This window comes from Euwallacea similis, chromosome 23, assembly GCF_039881205.1.
Source record: "Euwallacea similis isolate ESF13 chromosome 23, ESF131.1, whole genome shotgun sequence".
In the NCBI taxonomy this organism is placed as follows: Eukaryota; Metazoa; Arthropoda; class Insecta; order Coleoptera; family Curculionidae; genus Euwallacea; species Euwallacea similis.
Genome location: NC_089631.1, coordinates 2,228,795 through 2,252,512, shown reverse-complemented (window position 1 = coordinate 2,252,512; position 23,718 = coordinate 2,228,795). Strand labels below are relative to the sequence as shown.

The 23,718-nt window shown below is 37.3% G+C and overlaps 1 protein-coding gene across 7 annotated transcripts in view; it reads left to right on the top strand.

Annotated features, from left to right (window-relative positions):
* The window catches only part of LOC136416355 (zinc finger protein rotund-like), a 122,656-nt gene that overhangs the window by 32,753 nt on the left and 66,185 nt on the right, over positions 1-23,718 (top strand). For 2 of the 7 annotated variants that reach the window (XM_066401479.1, XM_066401478.1), the window contains one exon: positions 15,708-15,869. In XM_066401479.1, the coding sequence (XP_066257576.1) occupies positions 15,708-15,869 (162 nt within the window). Of the gene's footprint in view, positions 1-9,556; positions 9,956-12,988; positions 13,547-15,707; positions 15,870-23,718 lie in introns of those variants that run through there. The other 5 variants (XM_066401475.1, XM_066401472.1, XM_066401473.1 and 2 more) reach the window with 5 other exon arrangements.

The following is a 23,718-nucleotide window of genomic DNA, read 5'->3' as shown; positions in this document are numbered from 1 at the left end:
ACCCCTCATTTTATCGCCACCATAACATTCCTCGATGGTTTATCACTGCCTCGCGTTGCTGCAGAACAGGCTAAGCCAATGGACATCTAAACAAGACCAAAAAAAATGACCAGGAGGGTTTTTAATTACCGCCGAGTTAACATTTTACTGACAAGTACAAATACTAAATAAGATAAGTAAAATTATATATTTTAATTGCGTCCTAAGCAGAGGTCGCTTATCGCAATTGCCTGTCCCACACGATAAAATCGGCAGCTTTTTAATATCAAGTTCAATTTTTAGATAAATTCGCGATCGCTGATTTTGATAACGCCCCTAGGCCTTTACACAGGAGCCATTACACGGCTGTAATTAATGGGCGTTTGTGCTGGAAGAACTAACAGATTATCCATTTAGATAAAAGGTATCGCTGCAATCGCAGAAATATGTTTACTGAATTGGTTGTGAGACACCTGTCTCTGAAAGCTGGGAAAAGGGCCTTGCCGCCCTCAGGGCTCCCGACACCTCCTGATTCGGGGGCTATAAAAAATTCATGGCAAGTGCCGAACCAGGGCCTAGACGCCTCGCTTTTTTCCGACGACGTGGAAATCGATATAGAAAAACGACATCCCTCTTCTTTTCACGACCTTTTTTCGGCTCTTGACCTACATTGGATGAACATGGGGGATTGTGATGATTTATTCGACCACACCAAGATTTAATCAATTTTAATTAACAAATGAGACTCTTTTCAACAAGATAATTTGTATGTGGATTTCCTTCTTTTGTCAAACTGTCCACTTGAAGAATATAATTATCGAAAAATTATAGCGGTGACTGCCCAGTAGGTGCCGATAATTGTCTGCTGGCTATCGATAAGTGCCCAGCAGGCATCCATCAACAATTTCAGTAGCTTTTAAAGATGTCTCGCTTCGGGGATGATCCACGGGATAAAATTTTAAAAATTGCTAGGGCGGTGAGATCAAAAATACTAGAAATTGTATACGCAGTACCTATGGCCATTTTTCTTACCCACATACAGGTCTATTCAAATTCTCTGCTTACCATTGAGATCTCGAAAACCGTAAAAGATACCATGTCGGTTTTATTCAAAACTGAAAATTTCTAAATTTTGAAATTAAATTGGGTCAGGTTAATTAAAGCAGCTAAAATTTTAAACATTCTGGTTCCCATCGATAATCGAAAAAAAAACGATATTTACGAATTATTTTACTTCAAAAATATATAAAGAAATATCAGATCCGTAGTTAAAAATTGAACCTGAGTCAGTCATAATAATCACATAGTATCAATCAACACAACATCCTTCAACTTAGTTTTTAAACCGCGAACATGCTGATAAAAACAGCTCAATGTGAGCGCCTGTACCGATTTCCTTGTTGAAAATTTCTTAAGCGTCTCTCATAGTTATCACAATTGCTGCCTTAATCGTTTGTACTGTTAACACCATTATTGAAACCAGTTCTGGGCCCATGCGTCCTATGGTATTCCTATGTCCGTTGCCTCCTTTGGCTAGGACGTTTATGTTCGATATGCTGCCTCCTTCAATCTGCTAGGATCATTATGAATTAATTTATTGGCACAAAGCAGTCTATAACAACCCTTCATAATAAAATCAGACACAAAGTCCCTCATACTGATATTGTTTCAACGACATAGCCGTGCGGTAAAACTGTTATTTTTGGTTGCAAAATAGACAAGCCATCAAAATTAATTAATTCAGTCAATATTCAACCCCGACAACAGTGTGTAAATGAGGACCACCTCTCCCTTGTACGCAACCCTCCGAATTTTGGGGATCGATGTAGGTCAAGAACCTGTTACCGGCGAAGGTCAAATCCGGGGTGAAGGAACTGTCTTGTTTTTTTCGTTCAAATGTCGAGGCAGGCCCTTCGGGGGTTGATACAGGGCCTCAGGACATTGACTTCGAATTAGAATATTTCGGAGTCTTTATGGAATTTTTGGTTTCAAGAAAGAGGGTGTGGGTGGTAGGGAAAAGTGTTGCGTCTCTATTGGGAAAACTAAGTTTTTCTCTTTCATTTTTTCTGGCGAGTTTTTACCAAAGGGGCTTTGGATAAAGTTAGATGAGCCACCTTTTGGAAAATTGCTTGAAATATAATCGAAGGGACGTGGAAAAAACGTGTCTTGTCAACTTGATCAAGTCTGATTTTCTTTTTCGGACCCAAATTGGCCTTAATAAGGTCGTCGGCTTATAAAAATTTTACGGAATGAAAAAACATAAAATCCCTCTTGGATCTCTTTGGAGAAACTCACAATTATCTTTTTTTGAATGTTCAAAACAAAGTTTGATGTCCCTCTGATCTAAGAGGAAGTACTAATACACGGAACTATTATGGATGCTTCGGGTGAGGGGACACGTGTTGACGTTGATAAAATTTGATTCAGTTGAGGAATTAAATTTCAATCTAAACTGCTGAATAAATGAAACTTATCAAGCGAATTTTGGTACCAAATTTAAAACTCTAAATCTCGAAAAGGGCTTGTACATTTTTGAATGAAGTTCTTCAATGTACAACTTCTGAAAAAAAATCTCTGGCCATTCTTGTGTACGAGAGTGCAAAGAAGGTAAGAACAGGTTGGAGTACATTTGAGTGATTTTCAATTTCATAAAATCGAAAATATCGTTTTATCAAAAATACCGAGTTTTTTTAACATTTTGGCCTGATATGGACTGCGAACAATATTTGTGTGACCTGTGGCAACTTGCCCATGAGTGAAAAACGGATAGGGAGCCAGATATGCAGAAGGAAGCAAAAAGCTAAAATTGGTCAAGTCAAGAAAATATCGAGATGGATGGTCTTGTTGCCAATGGCTACTAGATATGTACATAAAGACATATGAAGTTTGTAATTTTGAACAAAGCAGGACACGAAATTATTTGAGTTTTTCTTTCAAAAATTTACCAAAACCACTTTCGAAATTTTTGTTATTATCAATTTTCGAGTTGGATAAAGAGCGATTAAAAATGGTAATAATTTCGCTTTTTTTGCTTCATTGTTTGTTGTCGCATGTTGCTTCATTGAGCGCACAACTTGAAGTCCTGACATTCAAAAAAATAAAAAAAGAAAATAAAAGCCAGCAGGTGGTACTCATGCCAAACTCTTGCAACTGTACGTCTTGCAGTTGGACTTAATCTCAAACAATATTGGTAATAATTGCCAAAATGCGTTGTGAAATTCCTGAATTCAATGCGCTGAATTACGATTAACGGATAAGGTCATCGTTATATTCGGTTCCCGGTTTCTCACCTGTAAATCGAAACACTAATACACTTAACATTAATAAATACATAATTTAATTCGCCATTGCACCTGGGTCTGCGTTTAATTTATTAAACCAGATTCGGCCGATATAAACAAGGAGGTCTTAATTCAATTCCGTGAAATTCGCTTCTGTTTTTGAAGAAAAGAAATTTTAGTTAATGGGAAATTTTAACTTACCAAAAGTCATAGATCAATCGGTAGTTTTAGGGGTAAAATGAGGTCTGACAAACTACGAGTGGGAAAGTTTAAAACCTGGAGAATTATGATGGAAAAATGGAAAAAGTTTACCGGGGCGGGCGACCTAAATATTTGATTAGGAGCTCCCAAAAGCGGGATATCGAATGTTTTCTTTGTCCCGCTTGCGGCCATTTTCGCGGGATTTTCGCCAGGATGGATGGATTTTTAAGACTGAGGGGATTTGGAGATTGAGACGAATATTTCGACGATTGAGTAGCTATAAATTAATGGGGGCGTTGATCAGACGGCATAAAACGACGCAAAAAGTGCTTCAAGGAGAGAGAGAGGGAAAATTAAAAGACATAAATCATAGAAAAGATTAATTGGGTTCAAAAGAAATCAGTCGAAATATGTAGAAGGGAACGCCACATCATTGAAAGAAGATTATGACATTGATTTTCTGCTTTTTCGGATGATTCGGAAAATCGAAAATTCTCCAAATATAATATCGGAATCCAAAATTAATTTTTCTAGAAATTTATTCGTAACTTTCTCGGCCTCTACACCACTGCTTCTTTACTTACTAAAGCGCAAATTTCACTGTTTATTCACAACACTCGAGGGATTATTCGGCCTGAATTTTATTGGCGCAGTACGTTTATTTTGGTAGTAACAATTTTTCAAAATTACCCATTTTTCTCACATATTTCAAGCGTGATTTGTAATGTCCTCAAATGCGGCTACATTACTCCATTCTCTCTTGATTTATAAAGCGAAAAATTGTACTGTTTATTCACAATACTCCAGAGATTATTAAGCCTGAATTTCATTGGTGTAGAGGGTCCATTTTGACAAAAACATTTTTTCGATTTTTTAACATTCTGCAAGAATAATTTGTAGTGCCTTCAAATGCCACTTCACTACGCCACTGTTTGTTTACTTACACCTTACGAACCTGCAAATATTGCTGTTTAATCATACATAATATATTATTGAATGATTATTTACCCGAAAATTCACTGGCGCGAATATTCCAGGTTTATTTTGGTAGTTCTTCAAATATTTTCATTTTTGTAACGTTTTTCAAGGGTGATTTGTAGTGTCCTTAAATATTGTTTTACCACACTACTATCTCTTCATTTCTAAAGTTTTGCTGTTGATTCACAATACTTGAATGATTATTCACCCCAAAATTCATAGGTGTAGGCGGCCTGTTTTAGCAGTTAAAATTTTTCAAAATTTTCCATTTTTACAAAATCTTTTGAGTATGATTTGTAAGGAATATTTTTTAAAGTTTCCCACGTGTCTTTTACAGTGTCCTCAGTTACGACTCCAATGTCTCCCTCTGTATTTATGAAACTGCAATTTTGTGGTTTATTCACAATACTTCGGGGATTATTTCGCCCGTATTGAGAAACTTGCAGCTCTTGTTAACTACGGTTTGATAAGATTTCCCCAGGAAACTGGCTCCAACTCTTTTCTCTCTAGAATAAATTCAAAAGTAAACCGCCATATTTTTTGCACATCCAACCGTTGAAACCTGCATAATGCCCTTTAGGCATCCACCAACCCTTTTCCTATTATTCCCATGATACCACCACCTGAACTGTCGCGATTCTGTTCTCATAGAATCACAAATTTCCCGGTAATACCAGTCTCTAAATCTGCATAGCCGGTCAGCGACCACTGGTCATCTCTATTATTTAATTTGCCAAAAAAGTATCTCATGGGCTGGTTTTAATTATTAAACTCGCAAAACCTGCCCTAGTTGCACGTAACAACCCCTTTCGGGGGATAAATCTAGCCGTTTGATATGTGCTAAGTTTTTGCACTAGTTCTCATAGATGGTGGGAAGATCTCATGACCTTTGGTCGACCCTGTACATTTGCAAAGCTGGTTTTTGCACGTGCACTGATAGCATGTACGAAATGTTCGTTAGAATGATGAATTCGGTTACTTTAATTAACGGTAAATAGTGTGATAAACAGAGATTGGAATTTAGCTAAACCGGTTTAAACCCTATAGAGAGGTTTTTTATTTAGGGATAAAAAAAAAACTTGGGTTGAGGGGCAAGATTTCAAGGGTAAGGTGCTATTGTGCGACCGCAATGAAGACAGGTTGTTTTTAGAATTTAAAATACAGAAGTAAATACAATTTATTAATAATTGCTTTATCAAGGATTTTTTTCCGTAGATTTTGGTGAAATCGGTTCACATTCTGTAAGAAGAGTTTTTTTGTTTAGTGATGAAAAAATTCGGGTTGACGGGGGAGCTTCCTTTGGCAAGGTGCTACTGTACAGGGTGTTTCCAAAAATATGGAAAATATCTCTTAAATGAAAAGTTCTTACCAAAAGATTGTACTTATGCTTATAAATTGTTTTCCAAAAACTTAACCTTAGGGAAATACCGCTTTTAAAAATTTGATAGCAGAAGTGGTATTTCCTAAATAACTTTTCTTTCAGTTGATGAAGTTTAACGAATTTTGGGTCACTCATGTATCATACTAAGGGTAATGAGATAGGATCTAATACTTTTTTCTACATCTTCAGGGAGGCGGAGAGAAGGACACCCTCAATTTCTTTATCCTTAAACTTTTAAGGTCTTGGGTTTTTAACCGTAATGTGGCTTATTAGATTTCCGGCGTATTTCGGAAAAAATGCTACTTTTGGTTGATATACGTAAACCGAATAGTTTTTCAAAAAACACTATTTTGCCAAAAAACGTATTTTACAAAAGTAATAGAATTTTGCGTGCATTTTTTATTGTATCACTTAAAAACTACAATAAACGACATATTTATGTTAAAAATGTTAAAAATAAATGTATTACTTTGAAATAAATTCATTAAATTTCGACAATTGGAAGAAAAGTTATCTAAAAAATATCATTTTCGGTACCAAATTTTGAAGAGCTGTATATCCGTAAGGGTAAGTTTTTGGAAAACAATTTATTAGCAATAGTACCATCTTTTGACAAGAACTTTTCATTTCCGTGATTTGCTCACATTTTTGGAAACACCCTGTGTAACAGCAATGAAAACAGATTGTTTTTAGAATATAAAACATAGAAGTGAACCACAATTTCTGAATTATTTATTTATTTGCGAATTTTGTCCCTAGATTTTGTTGGACCGATTTAAACTCTCTAGGAAGATTTTTTAATTCAACTTTATGACGGCCATGAAAACAAGTTGTTTTTGGGATATAAGACAGAGAAATAGAACACAATTTCTCAATTATTTCTCTATCTGTGAATTTTTTATGCTCAAAAATAAATGTCAAGATTTCCAGAGAAAACTAGTCTCGTTGCACTCACGACACAGGAAAAAAAACCGAAGCAAGGTATATTTTATTGGGTGGGCGTGGGGAGAGTTTAGGGGGGGGCAAAGGGAATTTTCCCGGGGGCCTGCCGCGGCGGGGGATGGGGGGGACACAAGAGCATAAAACGCGGCCCCACAAAGCGCAAGTCCCGCAACCCTCCGAGCGCGCTATGACGAAAAAAAGCACAAAAACTTTATTTCAAGGAAAACACATAAAAATATATAACATCCGATGCACTTTATTTGCTCATTTTTGCAGGCAAATAAATTGTGTTCGGCTTCAGTTTTGAGTATAATGGAGTTTTCTGCCAGAACTGTGGAAATATATTGCGGCTGTATGCTCTGTGTGATGTGCTCGACTCGAAAATAGTTATTGTTACGTTTTTCTGGTCGTAAATCACGTTCTTTGGGTCGGATAGTGAAGGCTCTGTTGTAGCACCACTGTTTGTCACCCGGAAACTTTCTGTAGCAGCAATTAACAGACCAATAGTAAAAGACCCGAAGTTGTTGATCTGAACCACGTGTTGATTACGGAAGGGTGGGAGAAAGGAGAGAGAGAGAGAAAGGGCTGCATTTGTTTCAATTCTGCGAAAGTTCGCGCTAACTAGAAGTGAGATTACATAGAATACTCATTATTAACCTCGTTTCACCAGAGAGCGCTCCGCTTGCCTCTAAAGTTAGAGCAGGGAGTGGGATTTGTCGTTTTGCTTTTTGCCCGAATTCCAAAGATGTCGAGAGGACACTTTCGCTTTTAAGGAGAATCCTCTTGTATTTAATTAAACGACTCGACTGCCAAGAAAACAGTTCCCAGCAAGGTTAAGACTATTGCTGGAGCCTCCTAGTTTCGTGACATTTGGAATTAAAAGGCGCGACCTGAGTAATGCCCACAATCTAAATGCAAATTTTTGAAATCTTACAATAATAATGTTCAATAAATCGATTTAAATTGCTTTAAATTGTGATTGAGTCACAATCTCGCTCAGTCTGATTTAATCAGGTTCTAAACTATAAATTGCTTTCTTGAAGAAGTCAACTTTAATATATCGGATAAGTCAATTAAAAAACTATATGGGATTTAAGTTTAAATCGAGTTAAATCAGATTAAATCCAATTATTTTGAGAGCGTGGAATCGTAATTTCTTTTTTTCAATTCCCTAAATGATTTTTCAGGAATACTTTTAAATCGCCTCGATTTATGCTTCATTCACACTTGACTCGGGTTAAATCAGTTTAAATCAAACAATGCCTTAATTGAAAGTCACAAATTATTTGCTCGCCCGCGGTTTAATCAAATAATTTCTTAAATTATGAGTCGCAAGTCATATCATTCTCACACGAGCCATATAAATTACTGTTTTTAATGCATCAAAAATCGGTTTAATCACCCTAAACTTATATTTTTAACGTGATTTAAAGAACATAATCATTTTCACCCACTTTGCGGAAATCGGATTTGATTTGTGAGGAATGATTCAATTGACCAACACTTTTAAGTTATTGCCTTATCAAATCGTTTATTAAATTGCTTCAAACTCTTTAAATTCAAAAAGAGTTTATTATATATATGAAAATTCAGTACAGATTGTTTCAAACTTCGTGTCTCACGTCATACATAAAGAAATAGAAAAAAAATTCTCAAGTGACCGCCGAGCTCCATTCTTAAGATAAAAAAATTCTTTTTTTCATTTTCAAAATGGCGGATATCGCCTCATGGTTAAGTTTCCCCCCCGGATTAGTCGTAGAAAATTGGACTTTCGAGTTCAAATTTAAAGGCTGCGCTACCTGGCATTTTTAAAAACATTTTTAAAATTTTGGCGGAACTAACCCGAACTGACCTGAAGTAAATAAAATAAAATCGCACCGGCGCATAAAATCGATACGGCCTTGGTGTCCGCCGGTGCGATTTTATTTCATTTGATTTTCCATGGAGTAGTTGATTCTAGTTTATCTAATCATTCAATTATGTAAATTATTTAGGTATATTTTACTATTTTTAGAACTAGTTTAGAACGGCATTAGATAGAAAAAGATTTTCTTAACGAAAGTTCACAATCAGAAAAAATCAGAAAAAAGTGTATCCGTAAAAAAAATTAATTCATGATATCACATCTCCCATTTTCCATCAATTTCCCAAAAAAATTTGCAAAATTACGTATTTCTTGTATAATGGAAGTTTGGCAACATCATGCTTCGCCATTATTTCAATTACTACGACATTTGATGGATGTCACCAACTGTCAACCCTAATCCAGTATTGCCAGACTGAATATTTATGACTGATTCTTGTAGTTCTTGAAAAGAAAGATGTTTTTCTTTTGGCGTTTTCGTTCACATGTTCCCGGACTACAAAAATAATTTGCATCCAATCAATCCGTCGATTTGCCGCCGGCCATCATCTTGACCGTTCCAACATCGGTTTCTCGGCCAACTGCATTTTTTCCTCCGCCGATCGGCCGTCTTCGTCGTCGCCGGCGTCTCTGATGCACCCTCGACCCCCTCTTTTGTCTCCGCCCCCTGCCCCACGACGGCAGCGACGGCGAATGCGCCCGCGATGCAAGGAAAGAAGTATAACCAATCAATATTAAATTCTTATATGTGCTCTAACCTTATTTCCCCGTATATGTACATACATTTTTTTACAATTTTTTACCAGGAACGACGCCGATGCACTTTTCTTTTTCTTATTTCTTTCCTAACCTACTTCTTCGCGTCGGGACGCCGCCGACGCGCCGCTTCAGTCCAGCGTCGGCATCGTTGCAGTCTATGCACTTTTGCTGCACCACGTTCCGTTTGGGTGAAGCCTTCAACCCTTAACAGTGACTAGCCCTTAGAGGAGGACTCTTCGCTCCAGCGTTCCCCTACTAATTACACACGGACTAAATTAAGTGCGAAGGTGTGCGAGAGGGGGGCGGGGGACAGTGCGAGGGGTGACTGGACGGGGCGGCGCGGGGGCGAGGGGTTACCCCTTCCACTGTCTGTGCGCTCATTAAAGGGGGTTAATTTCGAGATCGCTTCGTGTGAATGAGAGCTGGACGCACGTGATTTTATGACAGGCGTGACGCGTTACGACGGATGCTACAGCCGCGTCACTTTCAGCCCGTATGAAGGGATTATTACTGTCAAACGATCGGCCATTTTTGTTCTTCTAACTGGGTGATAAAAAGGTCTTTTTTGGGGTTCAGTTTTTTAAGTGGAAATCATTTCTCTGCATGGAAACTGGATTAGTCTTGTTTTCGAATTAAATCAAAATTTATCAGAATATTGGAAAAATTGTTATGAACGTTGAATAGTGGCAAAAATTAACTTTTCTTGAGATTTTTTTGATCGGTGCGATTAAAATTTACTGAAAATAGAAAATGTGTATCATATTACAATAGATTGTGCAAAAAAATTTACATTTTAACGTTTTCTATTTTATTTTCTTTCTTTTTGCTTAAAAACATTTAGAGAACGTGTAGATACGTACCTACCCGTTCTCTACTACGTATTTTCGGAAATTTTTTGAACAGGCGTGGGTGATTATTTTAAATTGATAATATTTTGAAATTTTTTTTTCATTACTGGTTTCTGGGTGAGTTTTAAGGTTTTTTTCTTAGCAGTTTTTACCGTTTGTATGTTTCTCAAATCTTGACCGGGGTCTGGAGAATCTGTAAGAAAACTTCCTTATAGTTTCTGCTTGAATGAAACATCAAGGTGGCTCACTTTCTTTTAGTTTTTCTGAGCCGAGTAAAAGAAGGGAATTTAGCCGGTTTTTTGCTTCTCTATTCTGCTGTCTTGTTGGATCGCGTTGGAAATTCAAGTATGTGATTTTTTTTTAGCGGAAGAAGACTTAATTAAACATTTTAAAATGTTTAGATTTTTGCGGTATTATTTATATTTTTGGCTTGTTTTTTATGGAAAACATGTTTTTCTTCTGGATTGATTTTATTCGTTTCGCTTCTTTGAGGATTTTCAACTCATGGCTCGAGTGGTTTTGGCACGAAAGTCTCTTTCACCATTCTCTTCTGTCTCTTTTTATGCTGTTTCCGTATTTTTTTGCAAGTTTCATAACTGTGGAAAACTTCTTCTACAACACTTGACACTTTTAACCAACATTGCAAACTAACTTTTTATTCTTGATCTTTATTGAGTGAGAACAGTTCCGTTGGTATTTTGAGAGAATTGGTCAAATTTTCGTCAACTGTCATTATAGAAGAATTTCTTCAAAGTAATGTCTTTATTGAATCTATTATTTATATTATGGAAATTTGGCAATATTGCGCCATTGTTTAAATTACGTTAGTTGATACTCTCACCAACGCCGGACTGACTTTTTATTCCTGGTTTAAAAGTGATTAGATCTCTAAATCCCTCTACAAAAGAGCGATGTCATCTGATCATCTATACTGCTGTTTTGTGTTTACACAAATTATCTCTGTACTTGCTGTTCCCTTTATATTCTTACGTCACAATGCCTCTCACAATTTAGACAGCAGCCTTGTTAGGAAGCTTACTTCCAGAGTAAAAAGCCATTCTGGCATGGAATATGGAATAGAAATTTGATGTAGCTGGGGTAAGCAGAATGCTTGGGTTTGATAGGTTTTTCCCCGAGAAATATCAATCGCTAGAAATTGTCATATCAATGAGCGATTCAACTTTCTCTCCAGGAGAGCTCTAGCGACACTGGTTTCAGATGATGGTGTGATCTTCTGGGGCGCGTTAGGTTGACGAAGCAAAGTTTTGGATTTATCAAACGTGTCATAATACTATAGACTTTGATAAGGTAGAAACAATAGGCGCATTCAGGCCCTCGAAGCGCTGCAAATCGGCTTCCTAATGTCTCACTCTCACATACATATCATCCTGTGGAATCAGGTCCATTATTTCCGTTGCGTGGCCGATTCGATGTGCTGCACGGGCTTGAAGCGTCCAATCGCGTTCCGTTTTTTGGACGGTAGTTGCTGGCAACAATGTCGAAAAAAACCTACACCCGAGGGTACCAAACACCCCTGGTGAATGAGGTTAATAGGGTGTTGTATTGTGCGAATCATAGTATCGGTAACTATGGAACGTTAAACTTTGTCAAAGACTTTGGTTTAATTTAGGACCGTCAATCATGTCGTCTATCAATCTGCTCACCTGGCCAATTTAAGGCCAGTTTTTGTGGAATGTTTCATTTCTCCTCTCGTTTCTTCTGGCCTATTTTTTTCACACTCATATTTTCTCTCGATTGTTCAAGTTCCTGGTTTGCGTTTTTCTCGCAGCGACGCAAAAAACTACTTATCTTTTCCCATATGGAAATTCAAATATTGGATTTCAGTTTCCACTCATATAAATGAAAGTTTTTCATCGCTTCTCGTTTAAATAACTCCGCCGGAAAATATCAACTATCGGAATAATTATTAAAGTTGGCAAAAAATACTAATAATAATTGTTCATTATTAATATGTAATTACTTTTGAAGCTAAATGATTTTTGGTAAAGCTGGAATAATTAATTCAAACAAAATGCGAGCCCCGCCGATTCGACTGGTGCATTTTTTCATTTTCTGCACATTATAATAACAAAATACCGAATTTAATTATCGGCCGTCTATATAATATCGAACCGGAATATAATGATAAATTATATATTAATTTTTGCCCGGGCATATTAAAACATATTATAAACGAATCATACAAATAATAATTACGAAATACACTCATTTGAAAGCTTTTTAAAATTTAATTAAAATATTTTAATAACCACCGCCTACAAATGCTAATAAATGCTTTAACATTCGAATTCGGGCAAATAACGAAAATATATTAACGTTAAATTATATTATACAAAATTAATATTGTGTGCATTTGGTAAATTTTTAATGGAGCCCAAGTTATTATGTTTTTGCAATTATTACTAATATTATTATTCCTTTGTTTTTGATACACCTAAAGATTTAATTTAATTTAAAAGAAAGCTCACTTTAATTTGAAATAACGCTGATGTCGAATGCTTTTTGAGGTTTTATCCATTACGAAGATGAAAATTTAATATTCCCGCTCGATGAATAATAATTCCAGAAAGGAATCGAATATCAAATACCTCGTTTCTCCGGTAATGACTCCAAGTAATGTTCAGGTCGGGGTTGTTGGAGGAATCGATTATTAAAATAGTTCGAAAACAAGACTGAATTTTTGTCATTAATCCAGTTTCCCAGTTTTTCCAAGAAAGCCATTATCACGTTTTAGCTCTCACAGCTTAAAGACTATTCGACAACCAACACACAAAACTATCCCATGGGTTAGAGTCGCCGCCACGCCACTTTAAACCGTCATAGTTCCTCCAAGTCTACCAAGTTCCTATTAAGAAGCAAGAAATCTATATTAAAGCATATTTTACTATACAGTAGAAACAGAGAGAAGCTTAAGATATTTTAATACCCCTCTAATAGCCAGTAAGACAGACTTAGAGCCAAGTTAAGCCTAATCCAGATGTTTAAGCAACTCTTCGGCCCCAAAATGACCACGATTCGGCCCATTCCGGAGGCGGTGATGGACAGTTCAGACTCTAGCGATTCTTGTGGTACTGTAAACAATAACGAGACCAGCCTGAGTTTGTACAAGCCGGCACTGAAGTATAACGAAATCATGAATAAACTGGACAGCTATAATAACAACCAACTCTTGCTGCCCACTCAGTTTTATAAGACTCTGTTGGCCAAGGCGGTAATGGCCACCAGTAATGGAGACGACAAGAACAACGTTTACAAGAACATGTTTTTTGGGAAAGACAGGGATTTCGATCAGGTAACAAAATCAATGGATGAAATATCGAGATATGGAAAATTTCATTTTTTCCCAAATTTAATCTGTTAATATCAACTTCCTGTCTCCCGTGTGCTAGAAATTTGGCAAATAAAAAGTCCGAGCAGAGTCTACAAAGTGGAGTGTTAATTCATCGTGCTAAACACAAAAGTTCCCAGGAGAATTCTCGAATTTTGACGAATTTTTTAATTTGCTTGTGTTAGATCTGTTTTCCTCCGAGCGTGCGCTAAAGTGGGTTGACTGCGCACATTTTCGAATTGTGGTGTGTGCATGTGTGCGGTAAAAAGTTTTACTGTGCTCAAATCATAGTGACATGTGCTAGTATGGAAACTTTTATGGATGTCAGTGTGGTAATAAAACTTTTTACCGCTCATTTGCCTGCTGTAAAACCTTTACCACCCGCTTATATTTAATTGAACTTATTGGACACAATCAACTTAACACGCTTGCGCTTGAAGTACAAATATATCACCTAACGCGTGGAAAAGTGCCTTTACCGCACTTAATTGCGATCAGGGTGTGGTGAAGCATCACTTGTTAGGTAAATAACAATAATGTTGGTCATTCTTCGCTTTTTACGGCAAAAAAATCACAAACCAAAAATCTGGAAAAAATCATAGAGGTTCTGCTTGAAGGAGTAACTTCTAACGATTTTGAAGGAGCGATGGAGGTACTTCGTACCCTCGTAACCGAATCATTTAAATCAGACAGGGGATCAGACCTCTTCATTCATCAGACTTCCGTTGGCTTTTGTGACTTTGTCGGATTTTCATTTCGTCATTAAGGCCGAAAGCCCCGTTTTTCGGACTTCAATAGAAAAAGTAAAAATTTCAGTTCTGATTGACCTGGAATGGATCATTTCATACGACTGTATTTTTTCAAAACCACATTGTTCCCCGTGACGTTATCGGCAAGCAATTTTGCACTAACATGAACAATCTAATTACGACGAATAAAAGGCAAAAAAGGCACTTTTATATAATTTCAATTATTTATTGGGCGCCAATTTGGCTACAAGTTTTTTCCGGGCACTCCATCAAAGCATGGAATTAAATTAATTACTGTTAACATCTTACTGGGGGCACAAAACACGTGTCCCCGTGGCGAACACACATGATAAATTATTGTACGGGTACAGTGAAATTGCCCTTGTTTTCCCGTTTAGTTTGCCATTTAATTTACCGTTTAAAAATACAATAATTATAAATGAAAAGGTATGGTGTTTATGGTAAATAATTGCGGAACGGGGACTTTTAAATGGTCTTCGACCATCCAGAAAAACATTACAATTAAAATATTGATTGAAACCCGAAATTGACATTTTACGTGTTCACTACACAAAGGAAAATTCGAATTAGGGACAGAAACGACGTCTAAGCTATTTAAACTAATTCCCTCTTGAACAGTTAATATTTTAATAAAATCCCTTATCATTTGAAAAGATAACTTCAGTAAATAAAAATAAATTAAAAATCAGATTCTTCAAGAAATAAGACTGATTTTTAATGTTCCTTTAATCTCACAAGCAGTGGCAGACACATCAGTAGAGAAATTAAAGATAAAAAAGCTATAAAAGCAAGAAATAATTTAAGTACATTGCTATATTGCTCTATGAGGACTTTCTGAAACTCGACAAAAAATGGGTCAATAAAACCTGAGGCAGACCGAACACAGTTTTGAGGTAAGGATTAGGAGCAACAAAAAAAGCAGGGTCGTGCCGAAAAAAGTTCAAAATAAAAACTTTAAGGAAAAATTTATTGTTTAGAAGTCAAGATTTGTAGACGGTATAAAAATCGCGGGCCACTAATTATCATGGGTGTTACAACACAATTTTCAAATAAAAAGATTTACATTAATTTGTTGGATGTTAAAAAGGTCCGATAAATGTTCTATATAATTTGAAAAATTATGGGTAAAATAAAAGCAGATTCCGACGCAATTTTGAATTAAAAAATAATACCTAGAAGATGCAAATGCTGCTGCATCCGAAAACCTCGTGATGCGCCAGTGACGTACGCTATATTAAGCACTGCAAACAAGTACCTCGAGATTTTGCAGTACTAGGAACGAAGTGCAGTAAACGAGCTTTTATAATATCTGTAGTTTATGAAATTTTTTAGCTTAAACTATGTTTGTTTTTCAGAAGGCATTTGGATGGGACACATCACAAACCGGGGGCAACCCACCAGGCCCCCAAGGTGGGGGCATGGGTGGCCAGGGGGCGCAAGGGTTGGTGCATTGGATGAGCGTAATGGCCGAGCACATGGACCCCGCGATGTCCCATTACATGGGTTGGAACCAGGAGGTAAGTCAACCCTTTTCGACTTCGTCTTTTGTGTACCTGAGGCCATCAAAAAAACATTTCGTGTCCCAGATTGTGCTCTCCCTCTTTGTGCTTAGATTTATCGGATCCAAATTGCCTTCTGCTTCCAAAACGTATTGACATTTTAATTTATTCCGTGTTCCGTTTTGTCCATAAATCATCCCGAGATTCAATGAATTTGTCTCCAGTTCTAAACTGCGTTTTGACTACGTTTTGTTTCTTCCACGTACAATGGATAACAATAGGGGAGCCGGGGAATAGGAAAGGAAGCAAAACAGACGACTCATTGGCTACCTGGTGGAACGAATGCGTAGACATAGGGATGATTATCTTTTTTCTTTCAGCATGAATAGCTTGTTTTAGATTTTTTTCCTATGCATGGTTATTTTTGTGGTCGCTTCTGTGCGATATTGGGAGAAATTAATGATGTTAGACACGGTTCGCAGTCGTTGCGGTGCTTGCCTATTAAGACTGCTTCTCTCTGGTTTTGTTTAATTTAATGTCCAAAAATCTGTCTGGGATTTCCCATAGTTTTACCGTAAATTTAGTCTTGACCCAGCTGAATATGTTCCGCCCACTTGTCGCTTAAGAGAGAGTGTCAAATCGAGAGCATTGATAAGAAGGGAGGCATAAGTATCTAATATTAGGAATTAATGTGGCGAAGCAGATGCTAAAACCATTACAGAATCCTAAAGTGGTTACAAGTGGCTTAATCGAACCCGAAAGATTTATCGCATAGTTGAAGTGGGTCGGCGAAATGAATCTTATAGTTTTCAACAGGGTTGGTGTAGGAACAGAAAGTGAATAACCATCAAAGATATTGAAGCGAAGTCTTCACAAAAGAATAATTCCAGTTTGGTTGATTGGTGAAAGTAAAAAGGTCAGATTATTGAGTATTTTCAAGACTTACAATTCGGCAAAATTCACTGAAAAAATTGGCTTTTTTTTTAAGTCAAATTGTGCAAAATTTAATTATGTTTATTGGAAGAAATAATTTAGACATTAGACCTTAGGGATTAGTACGCCACTATTTGTGATTAGATTCATTCAACAATTTCACAGATTACTAAGTACATGAAGACTAAACGTTTGTTCAGTTTACGAAAGATGACTTATAAGTGTTTGAATTCTCACACTTTGCTCAGCTACAAGGCTCTAGAGCTCTAAAATGGATGTAGATATTTAGAGGATAATTTAATATTTCATTGTTTTTTGTCAAACGCATTAATCATTTTACAGATTATTAAGTAAATTCAAGGTCAAAATGACAAAAGTTCATAGCTTTACGATACTCTTTGCTCTTCGACATTGAACCTCTAAATTGCTCCATCAAGACTGTTTACCGAAACCAACGACATCCAATGCGAAAACGGTTTCCTCTGCGGCCCCAACAGCACCCAAATCCTCCCTTTGAGCCGCTGCAAATTCAAATTTCTTGACACAAAAAATCGCCAACCTATGCAAAAAAAACTGAAGACTAATCCTCACCCCGTTCCAACCCTTCCGCTTCCTTGTCTTAAAGCGGACCATCCGACCTCTCCGCGGGGCGCCTGTAAAGAAAACGCATCCTGTATACAGGGTCCCCCGTTTTAACATAATCGGCTATTATCATATTGGATGGCCCCACATTACCATACACCGAGTGATCATCTTTTCTGAGCCCGACTAATGCACCCTTTGCGAATCGTCCAAGTGTGAGCCTTTGTCTTACAACCGGGATCTGTTATTAGTGAGGTTAGATGTTGAAGATTAACATGCTTAATATCTTTTCGGGGATGGTTTTATTGAATTTTAATAGACCCCGAGGACTAGGTGTGGGTCTTCCAGAGGTATATGGGAAATGCCGTTGGTTCTTGCTGATGTGAAGATGATTGTCATTTGGAGTTGTGATTAGTCACTCAGGGCAAAGGCTGTAAGCTCAAAATAACCAGTTACACAACTTTTTTTATGTATTCACATAAAAAGTTGTGTTACCCCCCAAGAAGGGTTGTAGAACATTTTTTTCTACAAGGCAAAAAAGCAGTTATACCGAACAATTTTTTGCTCCCAGTATATCAAACCGGCTTATTAAATGCCTACAAAGGGGCAAGGAAGTGTGTGAATACCGTAAGGGCGACAAAATTCGCTTCGTCACATTATTTGCATTCGGGATTAGCATGCATGTTTGAATAACCGAATTAGTAACAGAGACAAAAGGTCTTTGCTTTTCACTGATTAAAAAATTGCAGTGTGAAATTTGATTTCTGGGCGTTATAGACGTTAATTCGGAACATGAAATCCAATTTGGTGTTCTAATTCCCAAGATATCGACGACTAAGTTATGAGAACTGACACTGATCGTGCAAAACTTCAGCGGTCTTCTGAGATTTTTTTACAATTTTAGTCAATTACGTAGTTATAGTATTAATTGGGGACACCCCTGTCTTCAGTTATTGAAATAAAATTTACTTTGTGGTAAATTGAAGTCTTTGAACATTTTTTTGGCCAAAATCGAGGTCTTCAGTGAAGTACAGGAAGTTTGAGAATTTTATTAAATATTTGAAAACCGCGAAATGTTAGTCCAGACAATTATTTGCTTTTACAGACCTCTTGGAGGCTCCCTGGCCATCAGTTATTTAAATGAAATTGATGTATCCATGCCATACCAAGAGGTCGAGAATTTTTCCAAATAACTGAAAACATCGAAACGTTGCTCAAAATAGAGTCTTAGATATGTCCCCTGGTTTAGGTATTTAAATCACATTAATTTTGTGATAATTGATATTTTTGGGAATTTTTAAACTCAAAGCCGAGGCTCCTTGTCCTCTTACAGCCGCCTAAATTGTTGTGTGTGTGGTTGTGGAAGTGCCGTTCAAAGAACCTTCAATTAGAATCACATAATTAAGTATGGCAAATAAACCACGTATCTCGGGAACTTAAGATGTCACAATCCATTTATGTACTCTTGTATGGTTCATTGAGGCGATCAATTCCGCGATATTATTGCGGCGTGTTGAGACGATCGTTCTTGAGATATCGAGTGTTCAGCGCAGAATATCTCCAGAAAAGTAGTGGGAAAGTAACTAATTTGCACATATTTTCCATTACGAATTTTGCTTACCTGATGACTCGACTAATAACATACCCACTTCATCTTCATAGTCGATCTACACTGTTTCCTATGTATTTACCTTCAAGAGCACAATTTTTTCACACGCCCATCAAAATTCACTTACATACACCGTTTTTGCATAATCCGCAAAGGTGTTTCACTAATGATCCACCTCTGGTAATCCTTCCTTTATTTCACTCATGATCCTTTTCGAAAACCATTCACCCAACACCACAACCGGTAATTATCCTTTTCGTAACGCTAAAGTGACTTTTAAGGGAAAATTGAAGTAGTATGATGTTTAACTGCCTAAGGAATTATTGTTTAATATAGTCAACTTTACTGCTTTGCGCCCTTTCTTGCATTTCCATGAAAAGAATCTCCGCCTAGTTAAAAATTCCGAGATAATGACCATTAGCATAATCCACTTGGAACTGCACAAGGGGACAAAAGGGAATCCATGGAGTGCCTATGATGCCGTTTATGTAAATATTTGAGCAGTAAAAATGCTTATTAGGAGTGAGACAATCGGGGAAGATAGATGATGTTTTAGGCTAGTACAGTCATCGTGAGAAAGACTATAGAGGGATGCATCTAGAGGTTGCACCCGGCGTATGCTAAATACAGGGTTGAAAGAGCAGATTACTCCAAATTGTAAAGGTAATTTAATGTAACGCAGTTAACATTAAATACTGCGGGTTAATGTTAACACGTATTTCAATGCAGCAAATTAGCATTGAGGCAACATTTTATGTGCATTGTTGCAATTAATTACATGTTTAATTATGCATTTATTTAAATTAAAATACGTATTTTAAAACGCTCTCGATTATTCTCAGAAGGAAAGCAAAAGTGGCCTCCAGACAAAAGAACAATAACACCTCTAAAACATGTGCGTAGGGCTATTAAAGGGATTTTTCTTTATTTAATCTCTTCCCACGCCAAGTCATTGACTCTTCTTCAATCTTACACAGGGGGTTGCCCCGGAAACAGCAGATGTATTAGTCCTCTCATCACTTAAGATCGATATAAAATCTTTTTTCTCCAAATCAGAAGGTTTTCGAATCTTAAAAAAAGGAAACCAAAAACCTTTTGGCACGAGTTGTTTACACATTTTTTTTTCCGAAAAAAAGTCACCCACAAAAACACCAACAACCTGCAGTCTTTTCGAGCGGATAAAAACCGATGTAAGCCAAGTGCAAATCTGCGTTAAAAAGCAGTTGAAAAACGGTGGATAAAAACGATTTTAAGCTCTTTTTAGACTATTTTTTGTATCGAACACATTTGTCGCATCACCGGACCCCCTAATGACGACTATAGTCGGCACGAAAACACTCGGTAGAGACGTTACCATGTGTGTGTGCGTGTTATGTGACGGAGATGTGAAAAAATGCCCGACAGGCAACGTGTAAAAAACGTCTATTCTGGAATTCTAATGAGCTGAAATGAGCATCAGCACATGTAACTCGATACTTTTTGTAAACTTCTCTTTTTGTTTTGAAATGAGGCAGGGAAATTTAACAGGCACAAATCCAGGAATTTGTTTGTGAAGACATTCAGAAATTGCAATTCTAGTTCTCTCGATATGAAGGCAGGTCGATACTCGAAGTGCGTAATTTAACAAGTGCAATATTGATAAACTTATCAGAAAAAAATTTATCATTCCTTTGTCAGTATGTTGGTCTCGATGTCGTACTTAGCACCGCCTCGTGCAGTCAAATGCAATCAGTGTGCGGTGGAGTGTCACTTACGACACTTGTTAGAGAATAATAAGTATTTACTGTATAGTTCGCCTAACTGCAATGACATGCGGAAAAGTATCCGCACTTTTTACGTGCACAAGTGCGGAAACAGCTCTTGTCAGAAAAGACGCGTAGCGGAGTTCGGCCATGCAGTCGAGTGAGGAAAGGTACGCTTTTAACACGCTCACTGAGGAATCACCATCATCACCATTACAACATTCTTGCAGCCTTTGCTCAGGCGTTAAGGCATCTTTCCGTCATGGACGGTGATTTAGGTTTAGTCCCGTCTTAAATCTAAGTCCCAATAATCGAAGTTTGTTGTTCGCTTTCTTTCGCACGTAAGGCGACTGAAAAATCCGTTGATTCACAAGCTTGGAAAGAAATTCTGGATGCTCCAACCGCCAAAAGACAAACGTCTAATCAGGGATCGTTCTAGTTTCCGGTCGACAAAAAACAAGACCTCATCTGCATAGGCGCTCACCTCGCTAACCCCATTCAAACTCCTGTTGAGACAAAAAATTTAACCCTTAATTTTTTTGTCTTCTACCCTATAATTTTTTATCTACGACCATTCTCTTACCTGTTTTCTCACGATGCGAACGCATAAAAGCATCATCTATCTTCCATTTGTCTCATGGATATGCCACTTTGCATATGCCAGGGGCACGCATTAAGACTAAGCAAACTCGCATAAATTAATAAGGGATGCATTGTGGAGGGCGCATTTGCATACTAGGAATTGATGTAAATGCGCCCATTATTCCAAATCTCGAAACTATACGCTCCTGACCCCTAAATGCGAACGTTCAAGGCTAGTTGGGTTCTCACCTGGGGCTTCGTTAGCGCCAACACTTCGACGCCGACGTCCTTTGGGAGAGCGTCGGGACGCGCGCCCCGGCTCTAATTATCGCGCCGTCGACGCCGCTTCCAACCTTCGCAATTGCGTTGTAGTTGTCCAACGTCGAGGGAGTGAGTTATGGAGATATACGCCACAAACAAAATAGTAATGGATAGGGATAGGTCGGTAATGGAGGTTTCCTAGTAGAAACGTTTACAGGGTGACTTTTAAGTGCGTTTGATTGCCATTTACGAAGTGGCTGGGGTTGCATGGTTAAATTGGAAAAATTATGAAATCTTCGTGATTTTGACACATGGTCAGAGTGGTTTCTGAGATATTTGGAAAAGTAATTACGAAGTAGCCAACTCAGAAGCCATTCAGCACACAACATTGTAAATGTTTCCTATGAGGAAGAGCTCCACAATCGGCAACTTTTTCTAATTTAATCAACTTTGTAGCTTCCGCCGTTTCGGAAATAGGGGTATTGAACGCGCTTAAAACAGACATCCTGTACAAGAGGGTCATGAAGAGATGGGTATGGGTTTATATAGGTAAACGCATCTTAATGGTTGACGAAAAGAGAGTTTTAACATTCGAAACACAGTAAAAACTGTTATTTTTTTAACATTTTCCAAATTTTCAAAGATTTTATGAAAGCATCACTCGAAAACCGATAAAGATAACAAAGGATAGGACACTAGAAAATGTTCCTTGTGGCTGGTAGCAAATTCAAAAAATCACACAATATACAAGGAGTTGTATATGAAAGAGTAGAGTTCGAGCGACCCGAACAAAGCAACAGATTTTTAAAATATTGAAGTCACGGCCTCAGGAAGGCCTCAAAGTACTCGAACATTCATAAAAAATTACGTCGAAAACCAATATTAAAAAAATACTACTTTGTAATTGATAAGTTCATAATATTCAATAATATTATACGGGGTCTTATGGAAAAAGTCGAATTTACAGGACTTCATATTACAAACTTGTTTGAAATAGCGTTGAAGTCGTAGGTTTTGTTTATGAATCCCCATTTTATTCTAAAACTAATAGACATTCACTAAAATTTAAAAAAAATCGTGACCTGAGTCTAATAAAAGAACTTTTTTATGTCAATGGAAGATAAAAAACTCCATCCCTCTAACGTTCATTTGCAAATAAAAAAGGGGTAAACTGTTTCACATAGTCCTCGGTACTTTTTTCGGATACTCTAAAAAAATCCGGTCACAAGAGATTCCTTTACACACGAAACCGTGCATAAACAAACAGAATTAACATCGGCCCTTTGTGAGGCTGATAATGGTGCAAGTATATAGGTGCATATAAAAAGTGTTCCTGTACAGGGACGGAGAGGCCCCAAAGAAGATATCAAAACCCCATAAGCAACGACTTGTCAAGAGTAAAACTCTAAATTTTTATTCTACCCCTGTTCCTTTGCATCTGCATATTTCTCTGAAGCATAAGGGTGGCAATTTGGGTATAGCTCTTCACTCATCAACTCTGCCGGTATGCAAATTTCTCCGTGACAAAAATGCTTATTACCGAATAGACAAATGAAAGATAAATGATGTTATGGAGCTTTAGCATCGTGAGAATATTACGGATAAGAGAATGGCTTAAGATAAAAAAAAGTGTGGATGGGAGAATCAGCAGATGGAAAAAATTAAAGGGTTGCCCTTTTTGTTCTTCTTTTTTGTCTTCGACGAGATAGGAAAGGTGCGCGGGTATATGCAAATTGAGGTCATTTATGTATGCGCATTAATTTTTCTATTGCAATCGGTGTAGTTTCCCTGGAGGGAGAGGTTGCGGTTATTTCCAACAGATCTCTAGCATTGAAGTTCGAAGACACTATCGGCAACTCACATCAAGAAGAGTTGCCACATCTAGCTTCACCTGGAACACTTTCCAGAGACCGCCATAAAACCACTTCAAACGTTAATAAACCAGACCGTTTATTATTCCAAGCGACTTTTCTTACCTCCCGGTATATTCCACAAATTGCGTCTAAAGCCGCCTGTTAATCCGACACTCAAGATGTTTCATGAAAACACATGGCTGGCGGATTTATAGTCTCGACCAGATTGGACGACACATTTTCGTCATTAATATATTTTATGTATTTATGAATTTTTCCATACTGGTATCAATTTTATTTTATTA